This window comes from Coturnix japonica, chromosome 7 (assembly GCF_001577835.2).
Source record: "Coturnix japonica isolate 7356 chromosome 7, Coturnix japonica 2.1, whole genome shotgun sequence".
NCBI classification, from domain to species: Eukaryota; Metazoa; Chordata; class Aves; order Galliformes; family Phasianidae; genus Coturnix; species Coturnix japonica.
Window position 1 is genome coordinate 10,877,575 of NC_029522.1, and position 16,490 is coordinate 10,894,064.

At 36.2% G+C, this 16,490-nt stretch overlaps 1 protein-coding gene across 9 annotated transcripts in view; it reads right to left on the bottom strand.

Annotated features, from left to right (window-relative positions):
• ADAM23 (ADAM metallopeptidase domain 23) overlaps positions 1 to 16,490 on the bottom strand; it is a 60,067-nt gene that overhangs the window by 39,871 nt on the left and 3,706 nt on the right. For all 9 annotated transcript variants that reach the window (XM_015868238.2, XM_015868234.2, XM_015868230.2 and 6 more), the window contains exons 3-5: positions 8,745 to 8,821; positions 3,242 to 3,305; positions 159 to 241 (exon numbers count right to left, since the gene is read on the bottom strand). In XM_015868238.2, the coding sequence (XP_015723724.1) occupies positions 159 to 241; positions 3,242 to 3,305; positions 8,745 to 8,821 (224 nt within the window). The remainder of the gene's footprint in view (positions 1 to 158; positions 242 to 3,241; positions 3,306 to 8,744; positions 8,822 to 16,490) is intronic.

Below are 16,490 nucleotides of genomic sequence, written 5' to 3' on the forward strand. Positions count from 1 at the left end.
TTCTAATGATACTAAAAGAGGTGTGACCACATTGACATAAATGGCTTGAAATTTCAAGCATGGAATGGAAAATTTTAGTCCATCACCCATTACAATATACTATTAAAGAGTAATAACTACTTAATAGCCTTGTTTGAAAAATGAGGAAGTGCACTTACTGAAGTCCATTGCAAGTTGAAAGAGCAACTTTGGAATCCTTGATACCTCTGATATTTCCATGGTAGTAGCAGTGCTCCCCACCCTATTTATGTTTAAAAAACAACAGAAGAGAAAAAACAGAAAATATTCTGATTTCATATCTACTGTTTAAATCAAAGGGGAAATGTATCTAACATCAACCATCGGGTAAAATTAAAGAAATAATTCAACTACATCCCAATGACTATTACAGGTTGATAGTAGAAGTAGAACTTGCCTGGTAAAGAATATTTTACACCTTTAAGTTATAACGCGAGTTATTTTCTTGCTGATATCACAGCATACCTCATGTTCCTTTTTGTCCAAATGTATTCCTTTGCTGTAAATTGATGCTACAGAACTGTTATGTAATGCAGTTTACATGAGCTGACTTGTTTCTTGATACCTTCTGGGTCCACTGAAGTTATAAGTAATACAATGTTCATCAATTACCTGGCATACGTTTGGCTGCTATCTGTATTCTACCAATTCAAGTTTGATTTTCTCTCTCTAAAAAAGTAATAATTTAAGCATTATATCATTACACCATAGGTACCAGTACTACTGATGAGTGAACACTGCTTAGCAATACTAAAATGCACATTTAAACTTTCATTCTATAACTCAAAAGAATAATAAAAGTCAGCTCTTGATTTTAACTGCATAGAATTAAAAACAGAAGCAAAATGTGACTACGTTAAAAGGACAGTAGTTTTATGTTTTCATAAACTAATCAGTCATATTACACAAGTTTGTGCTCTTAACAAAATAACACTGAAATTTCCTGCAAGTGTGTTTAAATGTTAGAGAATTAAATCAGTAAAAATACAACCCAACAGTCCCTCGACATCAGGCAAACTACAGCCATGACCTCAGATCTCAAAAGCCGTAATTACGCAAAGTGAGGGAGACCCTGCTGAATGCTGCAATGCAGGATTTGACAGGTCAGAAACCGTAAGGATTAGGCATAGCAGAATTAGTGCAAAATATGCTATCAAACAAGCGTTCAGTGCAACTTGGAATGTAGCCTGTCAGTTCTCCACACAAAGGTTAGTCAAGTAGCAATGTATATATATGAGGGGAACAGGACAAAACAAGAGATCAAAATGTTACAGAGAAAAATTGGTACATAAAATATTGAAGTTCTAATCCAGAAAAGCCTTGCCCATGTGTGGCCTAAGCTCTAGTGAATGGTGCATACTTTCCTCTGAATCACTGATCCCTACAATTCCACAGAACGCTGCTATATAAAGCAACTAGATAGACTGTTACAGGCTTACAGAACTAGTCACTGCAAACAAGGCTAGAGTAAACTAGCTTCATAAGATTAATTCAACCTAGTAAACAAGTATATTTACTTTCTATCAATGAAAATAACAAAACTGCTCTGGCTATAAATGTTTAGAAAGAAACCAAAGCACTATTCTGATTTTCCAAAGCATGTGTGAAAGAAGAACTGGTGAACTTAGAAGCTATTAAATAACAGAACTGCCTCTGCTATACTGCCACTGAATGAAGATAAATCAAGAAAACTGAATGACAGTGATTTAAATAGTTGGTCTTTAATATCTATCAACAATAACAACTAGGAAGTCTTCTCAAAAAACCGTTCTAAAAACCTTTTAGTAAAGTTTCTTGCTCCCACATCAACTGAAATTGATGCATTCATTATCATATTCTTAATTCTGGGGTCATACATCATCTGAACTCCACCACACACACTAGAACCATTTCTTTGCACCTACTACAACTTGAAGAATTAACCAAAAAAATGTAAATGCTCTTCAACTGTGCACAGCATTATTTCTATTTTGGACCTTACTTACTGAGTTAATCAAATTGTGAATGAAAATTCCTCACAAACTCTTTTCTCTGCAATTAAATGAAAATATTACACAAAATGCAACCACTACATATTTACTTTTCCATTAGTGAGAATACTCAGAACATGCTGTTTAACAATTTGCACGAGCAGCTTGTCAATCTTTTTCTATCACACAATTGCAGAAATTACTGTTAGTTCCCTGAAGTTTTCACTCTTTCAATAAAAACGCAGAAAATAGAGTATTTTTCAAGATTTCATATCTTTGCATCCACATCGAGAAACAAAACAAACATATTTTTTTTTTTTTCAAGTCTAAAAAGGATTACAAGAAGCTTTAAAAAGCTTAGGATGTAGCTCTCCTTTGATCTCCTTAATTAATTGTGTATTTCCTGAAAAGACTTTAATGCATTAATTAGAGTCATAAATTAAAGCTAAATTATTGTTTCTAAACAAATCAATTCAGAGAAGATCCCCTAGGAAGTGTGGATCAAGTTACTGCAGCACACAACAGCAGTACATTTGCTCAGTCTAAAGTTCCAATATAATTTTCCAGCCAGGTTCATGATTCAGCAACTGCAGTGCTCAGTGCTAGCGCTGCAGCTAACAATTGCATGAGCTTGTCCAAGTTCCAGAGGGATCTGTTTTCTTGCACCACCGAGCTTTTTTGTCCATTCTGCAGAGTACTGAGTCTTAATGAAACAAAATCACTTTCTTAGTATATTACATGAGATAATTCATTTTCAGTAGAATGCAAAACAACTCATTGCAATAATTCAATTACAATGCAATTATTTTATTTTGACCTAATCTCTCTTTTATTTGTAATTCTCTACAGCAAGAGCAAAATTATCACGTATCTAATATATGGCCAAAAAGCCTCACTCCACTGAATACATAAATGGAATGTAATTGCTTGCTTTTCTCCACTCTAGATAGAGATATGTTTCATATATAATAAGTCTACAACAAATGTTTCAGCATTCCAATCAACTATGAAATAAGTCATTCCCTGGACACTTATTCTATAAATTTCCTTTGAACCTATCAGTCTACGTGTTGTTAATACAATTGAAAGTTGATTCTGATTTCCATAAAAACTATCTTGCATAGCTTTATCTCTTTCTAATAAATAGGTTATTGCCACTGAATTCAGTAGCCAGTTTACCCTTTCTTTTAAAACACATTACTGGCATTGTTCCCTCAGAAATACCACCCTGCCTCATTTTAAAAGCATATTACCTTAGAAAACTTCTGTTTCCCATCTTCATAGTGAATCTCCACGTAATTGGAAGATAACAAATCACTGTCAAAAGAAAAAAAACCAAACAACAACGAAACATCAAGATGATAAAAAAACTGATTATTCTTTTTACAGCTACATGGATGTGTTAGTTAAAATCCTCAAACCATTTTTTCTTTCCTTGTAAATTAGCTAAAAAACAAAGCAGCCAACTAAGCAGCTTGCAACCAGTAGATGGTTTGATTATGCACTAGGAGACAGCGTGTTCCATTCTGTTTCCATCTTACAGTATGATTATCCTGAATATATAAAAATTAAAAACCCAGTGACTTGAGAATTTTGCCAGCTGCTCACAACTGTTACTTTTCATGTGTATGTTTAGTTTGTTATTGTTTTCAGGAAAACTTTGATTTAAAAATTATATACATTATATGCAGGAATACACAAATACACACATGCCTATCCTGAAGAACAGCGTATCCGTATCATCATCAGTACTTTGCTTTCCCACCTGCAAAACTCTGTTTTTCCCAAAAAGTTTCCTTATAAGTGACCAAACAGACACCAATGCAAAAAACACATACTATTCCTTCTGTTTGTTGCACATTTTCTTGTCAGATTCCTTTTTCACTCATTTTTCTTTTTTCCAAACCACTCTGGCAAGATACATTTCTTAAGTATAACAGAAATCCCTGTGCTGTAAATAACTTATAATTCTAGTTTTTATTAGACACCTTCAGTGTCTCATTCACATCTCACCCAGTGCGCAGGTTGCAGCATAGCACCACCAGGACAGCAAAGCATTTGAGCATGTTAGTTGGCACCACCATATATGTGATATAAGCACATCACTCAATGCAGTCCAGAATTCTCAGCAGTTTTAAGGCCTCTTATAGCCTTCCAAACAGAAATGTCATGAAAGCATCTGATAGTGACACAGACATACAAGTACTGCTGCTATGAATAAAAACCATCATTAAGATGACAGCCTGACGTGACCAAACAGTTCTGATAGGAATTCATGACTAACAGGTACTTATAATAACATGTCTCAAAATGAGATGCCCTATTAGCAATCCTGATAATGCTGTTACTAATGGCTCATAAAATCAATTCTTTATCCTGCATTTAATGGACGATAAATGTATCAGAGCTCCTGCTGAAGTCAATTACCAGTGGTTCTCTTCATAGTCTTTTTTTCATAGCACAGAGAGACCGCAGTATGGGCAAGAAAAACAGCAGTAGCCATGTATCATTACTTAAGTCTAGATCTAGTATTAGATATGGAGGTTGGCAGCCCCCCCTGCAGCAGCAGGGCCAGAGCTTGGTGATCCTTGAGGTCCCTTCCAACCCAAGCCTACTATGAAGTCTCTCATCATTTGTTTTAACCTCCATTCTGATATCAGTATTTAAATATATACACATTTAAAGTGCTGATTTAAAAATAAATTCAGCTGCATAAAATCATTTTGACTTTCTTAATACACATTATGCAAAACTATAAATTTTCTGCAAAAAAACACAAACACTACAAATAGCACAAGTGCTTCAACACAAACATTCACTGCATTTAACATGACAAGGTTTGAATCTTCTAATGAGGATTACATATACAAAGCACTTAAACTGAAGAGTGTTGATAACATCTTTTTCTTCTTTGTCTGTTTCTCGATTATTATAAAGACTGCTGTCCTCAGCTACTTAAATGGATGGTATAAACAAGACTAGAGGCAAAGAACATGAGGGAAGATGGAAAATTCTACGAGGATGGTTAAAACCTAGAACTATACTCAACTACCAACAGCCTTAACCAAGTGGTTTCAAATGGACTTGATGATCCCACTTCAACCTCAATCATTCTGTGTTTATAACTCTTCTCACTAAACGCAGAGTATTCAAGATCATATTCTTATGACAGAATACTCATATATATATACGAGTATATATACCTAAAGAAAGCATGTAGTAGACAGCTGCTTTTCCAGCAGACAATTCACTTCATCATCACTGAGTTTCCAACTCTAATGTCTTGTGGACCAGCAGATACAAGGCACATTGACATGGTTCTGAGCAAAAACCCTCCAAAGAAAGTTGGGGCCTGCTACTGATGATATACTTCCCAAATACCATGCTGCATACAAAACGCATTTTAATTTGTGAACAATCCACCTGTTAAATACAACACTATCCACCACCTTGAAGCTGGCAGGTTCACAAACTGCACTACAGCAGGGTTTTAGCACTAGTTGCTGTTCATTACATTTTGCCAAAATTAACCTCCAAAAGTACTGCAAGGGCATTTTTTACTCAATGTTTCTCACAGGAAAATATTTTCTGTCAGAAATATTCTACTTAAATGTTCAACTGAAAAATATCAGTCATCTTCACCTTAAAATAAGCTTCTGCCCTGGTTGGTACCTGATTTTTGCTGACCACTTTCTTACCTACCATACACTTAGGATCACCTACAGAAAACTGCTTTTGCCTGTACCCTCTTTCATTTTCCAAAATCCTGTCATAATGGGGAAAAAAAGCATCATACTGAGGCAGGTCACCCTGTGTCACTTACATGTATTTCTACTACCTGTCTATTTTAGCCAACACTGAAAATAACACATACTTTCATCTCATTCAGAAATCCTTTAATGTATGCTGCTAATTTCAGACAACCATGATCTTATTCAGAGGAACAAGGAAGAACAGCAGGGGAAAAGTATGTCTGCAGGTATTTTTAACATGGCTTTGCTAGTACACACAACAAGAAATTAAGTAGAAACGACTATGTCCTATTCTACAATTCCGTCCACACTACCTTACTTGTCTTAAATAACTGCTTTTACTGAGGTGCCTCACTGTCTCAATTCATACTGAAAGATGGCTTTAGACATATAAGCAAAATAAAGAGCAAATGGAAATGCCATTCATGGTTGTTAACCTCTTTGAAGACACAAGCCAGCTGTTAGAGCAGCATATGCTTTCTGAAGGGCTGACATCCATATCCTCGGCACACATTTCACTTCTGTTATTACCAATAGGAGGAGAACAGACATGTGAGAAATAGCTTAGCTCAGCTGTCATCTAACTCTACTTATGAAATAAAATGATTACAGTGGGTAAAGGACAAAGATCTCATACTCAAATAACTAAGTTAGCTTCCAGGAACCCAGAATGCAGGCTGTGGAGAAAAAATTAAAAAAAAAAAACAAAAAACAAAAAAACAAACTACAGATTAATTACATTGCTATCTTCTTCAATTTTCTTTATACTAACCTACTGCCAGTAACTTTTTTGAAGTACTGTAAAATGTAAAGAAGTGCTACCTGAAAGACCCTGAGAGCTGCTAGGCAATATTACAGATGAGGTCTATAATACCTCAATCTAATTCATTATGACAGAGCATTCTCAGAAGAGCAATTGACAAAAGAAAAGATTCTCTGTTTAAACTACAGTTAAAGTTCATTCAGTATTTGATTTTAATTGATTAATTTCTCCTGTAATCAGCAGAGAAAACAGATTTTGAATTATCAGTCTGAATTTTATCACCCTCCAATGAAAGGTTGAGGGATGCCATTTTTGTCAGCATGGTCTAACTAGATGGGAATCACATTCAAATTCTTTGTGTTTTCTTTAAAAATCACATATAAAAACCTAGGTTTCGTTTCCTCACACAAAACTCACTACAAGCTCTGTTTCTTCACAGTTTCAGCGTTTAGCTCAATGCTGAGTATTTGCAACACTACAACTTTCTAAACTAGAATTGGTATGACTGTTTTCAATTTCTGCATAGATAGCATTTCCATACATTTTTCCAGTCAATCCTTTACAACCCCAGTAAACAATGTAATGGCATGCAATATCCTTATGCAAGAGTTGCATTTTGCCTTTTGTGAGAAGCACCTCCTTTATTTGATGCCTGTAGCTGTGAGAGACAATAAACATCCTCATTCTGCCACACAGATTTTGATACTATTTTCTTATTTTTTTTCAAATATGTATTTGCCATGCCCCAACCCTGTGGCCATGAGAATCCACTAGTCCAGTAGCTGTAGTCCTCCCTCTGCTGACCACCAATCATGAGTGTTAAGTAGCGTGCAATATCTACTCCTAACTCCAGGAAAAGAATGCACAGAATAAAGTATTTTCAACATTAAAGCAAGTGGGCTGGCAAGAGGGCTAACATTTTTTTGACCAACAGTTTCCTACATTTAGCTGATGACACATGAGCAGAAGTGATATAAACAGCTAAACCAACACTGATCTTTATTTACTAGTCTGACCTTATGGACCTGAGCTGTCTAAAATTGTTGTTTACTTAACCAGTAAATACATTCTAGGCTGTACCTTCCAGGGCAGCCAAACCACTAAGACTACCATAATACATTCCCCAAATTATTCAGAACTAGCCAGTCATACAAATATTTGCAATATTCCCACAAGGTAACTTCAGCAATTAAAATGACATCTATATGACAGTTCATCAATACATTAAGAACAAAACAAACATCAAAAACAAATTGACACCTTTCCAATACTGGTTCTACCACAATTCCACCATCTATAAATAGAGAGTAATAAGCCACTGACATTTGTACACATCCAGTCTTTGCACTTTCAAGTACACGGTGTCCACTAACAAACACATGTATTGTTGTCCTGAATCTGAGCAGACATGCAAATGAAACAAGAGAGATGACAGCAATCATTTCTAGCCACAATCCAATATGCGGAACTATGTTATACCAGGATGCAAGTAGAAATGATGTAGGTATCGTTTTTTGTAACGTAGTGCAAACATGCAAGCACGGAAATACTGTACCAATACGGGAAATAAGTTATTAACACATCATTTCACTGCTACTTATGCAGGTTGTTCACCGTAGGTTACTGGGATCTACGCTGTTATCACACAGGTTTAGAAACTGAAGGTAGTAAAATCATTCATTCTCCAACTACTTCTGTTGTAATGAGACATTTTAAAAAAATTCCACAGAAAATATACACAGAAAATGCTATTTTTTTATTCTTAATCAGTGAGGTGGTTTTTTAATTACCATAAAGACTGGTAACATTAAGATTTAACAGCCAACAATTTAATTATAGTTGAACTGAACTGCAGACTTTCAATCCGTAATGGTAACAATCCAATTACTGAATGTCTATTAATATAAGGACCGCTTTACAAATTTTAGCATCAATGTAAGTTTCAAACACCTTTAAATTGCACTATTAGGTTTAGTCTTTTAAGACCATACTATTGATTTATATTTATCATCTTTAAGTACCATTATCCTTGCTGAGTTTCAACGTTTTAAAGGTATGTTATGGATGCCAGGAAGGGTAATAGCATTCTTGCTTAGAATAGGCTACATGTTGTTTTCTATTAATATAACTTGGACAACAGCACTTTTCTGTAGATCCTGAAATTCCACATGCCCTGACCTTGGACTGTAAATTGAAGACAATTAGAACAGGAAAGATAAAAACCTCAAATTGCGCACTTACTTATTCAAAGAGAGGTCAAGGATGAATTTGGAACCAAAGGCCTCAATCTGGAAACTTGCCTGGGCCAGATGTACAGCCTGTAAATATGAATACACAGCAATACTATAGAGCTTTGCAAAACACTGTAAGTTGTCAGAAAGAATAATTGAGCTTTATATGCAATAAGTATTTGTGACTAACAGCAGTAAAAAACAAAGTTATGGAAACCATGCTCATTTTCTCCAAAACAACCAGATTCAAATAAGTATCTGTATTTTGTCATGGCCCAATGGCTGTGTAACTAAAGCCTCAGTAACGCAGTATACTGTTCCTTTTATTACATTCATTGTATTCAATCACCTTAAAAGGCCCAAAATAATTAAAGCATTTGTGATAAAAGCCTTCTTATAAGAAAATCAGGGCAAAGCTCGCATTATACATTATCAAGGACTTATTTTCAAGATAATCCACTCACAATTAAAGCCTTTGTATCTGGCATTATAACCAAACAAATGCATGGAAGACTGATTCTACAAAAAACAAACAAAATTACATTAGCTAGTCTCACACAGGCAGTTAACTATAAAAATATTCTATTTTTCTCATACAGACTGTATACTTCAACAGATTTTTTTTCTACACTCTGATGTCAGTCACAGCACATACGGAACACCTTCAACTGTTTTCTAGAAAAAGAAAATATGGTCAAACAATTATTTTTTCTGATGACAGTTTTCCAGCAGGGTGAAAGAAATCAGCTCTGAACTTCACTGTTAATATTGTGTAAAGGAAACAATACAAGAATAATAACAGAAACTCACCAATGCCTTCAGTCTGGCTGGAAAATGCTGAGGCTGGTCACCCAGTCTCCAAGAAGGAGCAATCTCCAAAAGAGATGCTGCCTTCATGGAGGGTCAGTCCTTAAATGAAGTCTAGGAAAGGTGGAGTCAAGCTCCACCACTTCCAAGAGCACAGCTGAATTACCCTCACCTGTGCTCCTACAGCTGACCCAACACTTGTCTCAGATGGTTAATCAGAGGTTCAGGCTGTGATTACCAGTTTCCCATACCTATTGTAATCAAATCATGCTTATACACTAATAAGATACAGAACAAGTAACTACACGAAGTTAAAATACTGTGCCTCTAAGTGAAAGATCAAAAAATATTGCTTTTAATTGAACATTACAATAAATATTCAGATCCATCACAAAACATAAAGTTCTAGCTGTTACCTTTTACAACCCAAAAAATCTGCAACTCTGGCTTAGCTTTGGAATTTTCTCCATGAACTATAATTTCTTTCTGTTCCTCTTCCATCCATGCACTACATGCAGCACCACTGATTTTCATCTTCCTTCTCCTCAGCAAACATATTCACATTTCATAAAGCCCTTCAACATCAATTTAAAAATCTGTTTCCAAGAGTTGCTACAGCATCTAAATTCAGCTTTGGGGTTTCCTTTGTCAGTTTAACACTCTTTGACCCCCAGAGTTATTATTTGCCTTTTAACTAAGAAACCTTACAAAGCTTCTTCAGAAGCAAACAAACCCACTTAAAATGTGTAGTTACAAAACAAAATCTTCAGTATTAAACAGCCCTCATTCAAAGCCTGTTTTTGGTTTATTTTTTCCTCTTTTATTAATATATAAGAACTCTAAACAATAAATTTAAAAGTAATATTTTCAGGTGGTTAGTATCTACAATTATATGGAAACCAGTATCAAGCACTGATCTTTTGGTTCATTTGTTGTCTGTTTTTTGGTATTTGCAAATGAAGGGCTTGTCGCAGCAGCTCAGCAATTTGCTGAAATAACACCAGGCTGGCAAGGTGAGCTTGTAGATGCTCTGAATTACCGGGTTGAAAGTTTGAGTATAAATAGAAGCAGGAGACTTGATGGAGCAGGACTGTTTCAAGGATTAAATTTATGCAAAAGGAAAAGTGATCCCAAACATTACCTTTACATTATGCTGAATAGAAAAGTAACATCAAAAGAGACTTCATTTTTTCCAGGGTTAGCTTAGAAAAAAGAAATAAAATAACTTTTCAGTTTGGTCCTCGCACAGCATTTCTTTCACCTCCCCTAACAGACTAAGCATGACTTCAGATAGCTATTCTTTTCAAACACTCCTTAGGACTTCCAAAAAGATCAAACAATGTTTTGAGCTACTTAACTGACTGAAGAAATGCTTAACTCAAGTAATAAAACATTTTGCTTGTTAGTAATTCTATCTTTTGAAATCTGTGAAAATCCCAATGACATCACAGATACCAAAAGTTTATGCGTGTATTAAAGAAACCGTATAAATTAAAGATTGGGAATTCCATCAACTTCAATTAAATCCAAATAGCAAATTCTGGGTCCTAGACAGCCCTGACTCAGCAATTGCTGGACAATGGGGAATAGCATCCCATGACTATTACACCATATATCCCTCCCTAGACCACACTGATCACTCTTCAGGACAGCTCAGTAGACATCCTGTCTGATCTGCGATAGCTTTATTTTGTCCACTAAGGCCCATCTGGTGACACATGTAACATCCCTTATTGGAATTTCTAACCCATCAACCATTTCTGCATCTTTAAAGTTACTTAAAGTGACTCGTATTCTCAGTTGAAAGTGTTACCAGAAGAAAATTCATTTGGTAGTATTAAACATATTAGTGCTATTCCTGAAAGCAATTACTTCTGTGTATCTATTACTGTGCTTCACTTAAAATACACGTAAGCCTGTACACATAAGCAATTACCATAAAGCAGCTGACAAAGTAATTCAGCGCCCTGCAGTAGGGCATGTTCTCCAGCAAACTCAGCTCTAACCACTGGTTACAAAAAGAACACCAGACTTTAAGTCCCTGCTGTTCAGCAGAAGCACTGCTTTGAATTCAGGTGAACGTGATACTCCACTGCTGCAGTGAAATACAGATCTTGTTCATCCAGTTTAATAATATATAACAACGTATGAATGCTATGAGCCAGAAATCAGAAAAAGGTAATGAAACTGTTTCATCCTGAAACTGGCATTTCTCTAAAACAGGCTAGCACAGAAAGGCACCGGTGAGTTGTCGCCAATGCTTCAGCCATTATGATTGCTGTGCATCATCACAATGGAACAAAGTATTTCAGAAAATTATCTGCGATGAGGTGTATACCAGAATCATTTCACTGTATTCTCTTATCAGCTTGCATGTAACACAATGCCTACAGTATAATATGAAAAGACTGTCAGCTGACAATTGGTGCTCTTTTTATTTGCATATTATACATCATCCTATATACCACTTTAATGCACGTTCTTTACTTATGTACACAGCAGACCCAGCACCTTTGTATATATTTATGGTTGTAAAAGCTCCGCAGTGGTGCCTGTTCTGACAGGTATAGGCTACTTCAACTGCAAAGCAGCAAAATTCAGTGCAATTTTTCTGCAGCAAAGACTTGCTGATCAAATATACAGGAATGAGCTGAAGAAGAGAGAGAGTCATTATACATTTTCCTCTCCCCCAATCCGATTTTTAAAACAAACAACCTATAAAAAACATTCCCTGCTTTAGATGGTCAGATTACTCATGTTGTCACTGTAGAGATTCCTCATATTAGGAAGATCCCAAGAGTGCTGTAGCTTTTTGTGCAATGCAGCACCTGTGTTATTAACAATCAAAAAACTATGCATACACATAAAGAATTCCAATGTCTTTCATATCAATCATTTGCTTGCTAAAAGTTTCAAGATATGCAAAGACTAGAAGTTTGTAACTGGAGTTTAAATTCCACTGATTCATGTCACAACTCAAAATCTTGTTTTTGTTAATATGATCAAGTGTCATTGGTCTGCAATTCCTATTTAACAGAATTACAGTAATTGTGACATCTTCACAGTAAAGCTTCTCCAAACATAAAGATACTGAATGCTGCCACAAGTCTCCAAACAAGTGTAACAGCATTATTTGACTCATACTACCTATAGGTCTTCTGCTATATTCATAGGGATAATGAAGTCTAGGTGACAAGCACTTTATTTGCATGTAGCTCTGTTGACTGAAATAAAGGCCAAAAGTTCCCTCATTTTAGTAGCTGAGCAGAGTGCTTCATCACCCCTACTCATCAGAAACCTAGATCAAGTTTAGATAGATTTTATTCAATCAAAACACTTCTTGACCAAGACCTTCCTTCTGATAGCAGTACCAGTAAGCCACCAGCCTCTCTTTAGATTATGCTAACAAGACTCTACAAACTACTGCATCCATACCTTGGATGGCTTTTCTGCAGTACCCAATTGCCTATAAGTACTAAACAGAACATATACATTTCCTTTACAGAAATATTATGACCCACATTTCAGCTAGGAAACAAATATGGGGATCTACGTAGTCCACTTCAGAAGTGCCCTCATATTTATTTATATGGAAATTACAACAAATACAAAGAACACAACAATGCTGTTTGATAGAGTAAATTCTCAGCTACAAAACAGTTTTTCAACCTAGTCATGACCATTAGCCATGCATCTTAACAAGTAATGAAACAGAGCCTGCAAGCTACACGTGTAAGAATGTGCACCAGTGAAGGTGACTCACTGTTCCACAACTGCTATGACAGCAGCATTGCTAAAAAAATGGAAGTCAGAAGTCACCAAATTTAGAGTATACCATGGGTGTAGTAGAATAGTCCAGCCAAGATGGGCAACGTGTCCACAGTCTTCAAACTGGTATGGGACCTGGTGCTATTGTGTTGCAAGAGGAAGTCTGTCTCCTTCTCCAGCCTAACTCTGGAAGTTCCAGTCTTCAGCTTGGTCAGCACTGCAACCCAGAGTTGATAGTTTGTCCAGGTTCCAGGAAACCCAGAAGCATCACCTCTCCTATCACCAAAGACATCGTGCACTGTACCCACTGAAGGATGCATTCTGAATCTTTTCTTTGATGAGGAACTGACACACTGACACTCTAGTGACTGCTGTTTTGACTCCATTTCATACCAGCAACACCTCATCTCATTTCCAGTAATGCCATGATCCAGGAAACTGCCACCTTCAGCCTCAGACTGGCTCAATAGGTCCTGACAGACTAGCATACGGTGTTCTTCCTGCTCCCATGTGAGCATTTGCAGGACCCACATGGTGCAAACTTAAAGATATTCCAATATTTAGCAGGCATCAATGAACATCAGTGGGTGCAATTATTTTCCATGTGGAGTTTCAGTGACACACCATTGCTTCTCATGCACTTCTATGTCAGACACCATTGCGTCAGATTGCCCCTTTGCTACTATCTGTCACATGGCAACAAAAAGTGGCAGAACACTTTCAGGAAGGCTCACCCTCTACTGCTGTACCTCCAACATAAGCCTCTGAGGTCATAGGTCAACATAATAAAATAGGAGACGTTACCTTTGGAGCAGCCCTCAAACTTGCTAAGTTTGGATATGGCAGATGTCCTACCTCAGAAGAAGATAAGAATACCACTTTTAACCCTACTGTCAGTAACTACTGAAGATGTGGAGTGCAAATAAGCCCTCTGTATTAATATAGACAATATAGAAACAAAAGACAACACACAGGCCAACATCCATTTGCAGGTACTATAAACCAGAGTTGCAGCATAGAGAATTCTGACCAAAATGCAAAGGTCAGCTGAAATACAACAGAGACTCCCTGACAGTCTTATTAAACTCATACGTAAACTACATAAAGCTCATTCCTTAATTTGATTATTTATTAGGGACTGTAACGTTTTCATTACAAGAGGATTTAAAACAATACTTATCACAAGACAGGCAAAGGAAATATAGCAATTCATGCATACGACTTCTCTCTGTATTTCAGTAAGTCCACACAACGCCATCTTTTCAGAGGTTATTAACGATACATATTCTTCTGAGTTTTACAAAACAGGTCTGTTTTCTCTGCAGTACCACCTCCTTTGCTATGGCTGTAATAAAGTTGTTTTCCTCTCAACATGAGGTTGCCTCTTTCAAGTTGGGCATGCTACATATCAAGAAACCAAGTCTGAGAAACTGGGACTTAATATCTCAACCTCTCAAACAGGCTAACAGCAGAAAATGCAGCATTAAGCCTAGCAGAAATATTTTTTTATTATTTAAATTACTAACAGCTGAGCTTAACAGAAGCAACCAAAGATATCCCAGGGAAAATGGTACAAGATTAATAGAATTTTGGGGAGATAGAACTGTTTTCACCTTTTTACATATTATTATTACATATTTCTTTCAGTCATTAGTTTCTTAATAATCTCTTTTCCACAATTACAGGAAGAACTCAGAATGATGAAGACATAAAACGCATTGCTTCTTTATGACTTCTGATTTAATTCAGGCCATTTTTCACTCAAAATTTGTTTGGTTTGCCCTGAACTGCGATCTCAAAACCATAGGTTTTCCCTTAGATGGGCACCACAAGGATTTGCTCCTAGCACTCCATGCCAAGTTGTGGCCCATGTAGTCTTCCCCGTGTCCTAACAATCTGTATATGCAGTCTGTGCAAGCGTACCAAAGCAGTTATGTGGTTCAATCAAGAGCTTGTCAAAAGGCGACTACCACCTGCAGAAGTTTAGAAAGACACACTGCAGAACAGAAATGACTCAGAACTCTTCAGCATGTTTCAGGCTTCTCACAAGCTTCTTTAATGTGCCTTTTAGTATTTCACACTAAAAATAATTTCAGAAGAAAAGTCAGCTTAAATTTAAGGAAACAGAGGTGTACAGACTTGAGAGTCTTCAAGCATCCAGTAGTCAAAATATTTTTTTAGCACATTAGAAGAAAGTAGATCACACACTACAACTGCAACCACCTTTCACTAAGTCAAAACTACACTGAACATTCATTTCTGCTCATAGCAAGAAAACACTCATGGAAAAACAAGAATAAACGAGAGAAATTCTACCAACATTTTCAATTATGTATGCCCTCTTCTCATGGCATTTCACCAAATTCAGAAGGAGATAAAAGAAGATCAGAGATAAGAAAGCAATTTATTATGTAAATTTTGGATTCAGCTATTCTATTAGCCAGCTCCTCATTTTTATACAAGTGAAGAAGGTTGCAGACTCTAAAATTTATTTAGAGATTTTTAAAGAAAATCAGATTTTATTTCAAGTCATTTTACATAACTGTATTCCTCCAGCTTAACCTCGCTTTTCCACACACATGCGTAATTTCTACTACTCTCCTCTCCTTATGAGTGATTCAGCATTTCTGAAGCCTTCAAGCTTAACCCCACAGACTCTCTTAATGGCTTATATTCTGGCCACTACAGCAAAGTTGAACACAAAGGGGTCCACTAAGCACTATAAATAGGGAGTATATCCACATCGTATACCTTATAAATCATCAGTCTTAAAGCATCAGGTAATATATAAGAAAACTTAGGTTAAAGGACGTCCATCCCTAAAAACAGTGGAGGGGAAAAAGGAAAAAAAAAAAATAACACACACTAGCATCTTACTTTTGCTTCTGCCCAATGTATCTAAGGGCAAGTTTTTACTTTTTTGAACATGCAAACAATCAATCCTAAATACAGATTTCTTTCTTAGCCCAACTATAAAGGTACTTCTATTAGCTGTATAAGAGACAGTAAAACCTAACAGTCATGATTTACTACAAAACTGCATTTGTTTTAAATCTAGGAAAGGATAACAGCAATCACTAAGGGGTTCATTCTCTCTTCTTCCCAAAACAAAATGCTCATCTGCATCTCCTACAGTCCAGCTGCTTAGTGGAGTTCTAATTGTGGATTGTTTTCCCTTTAC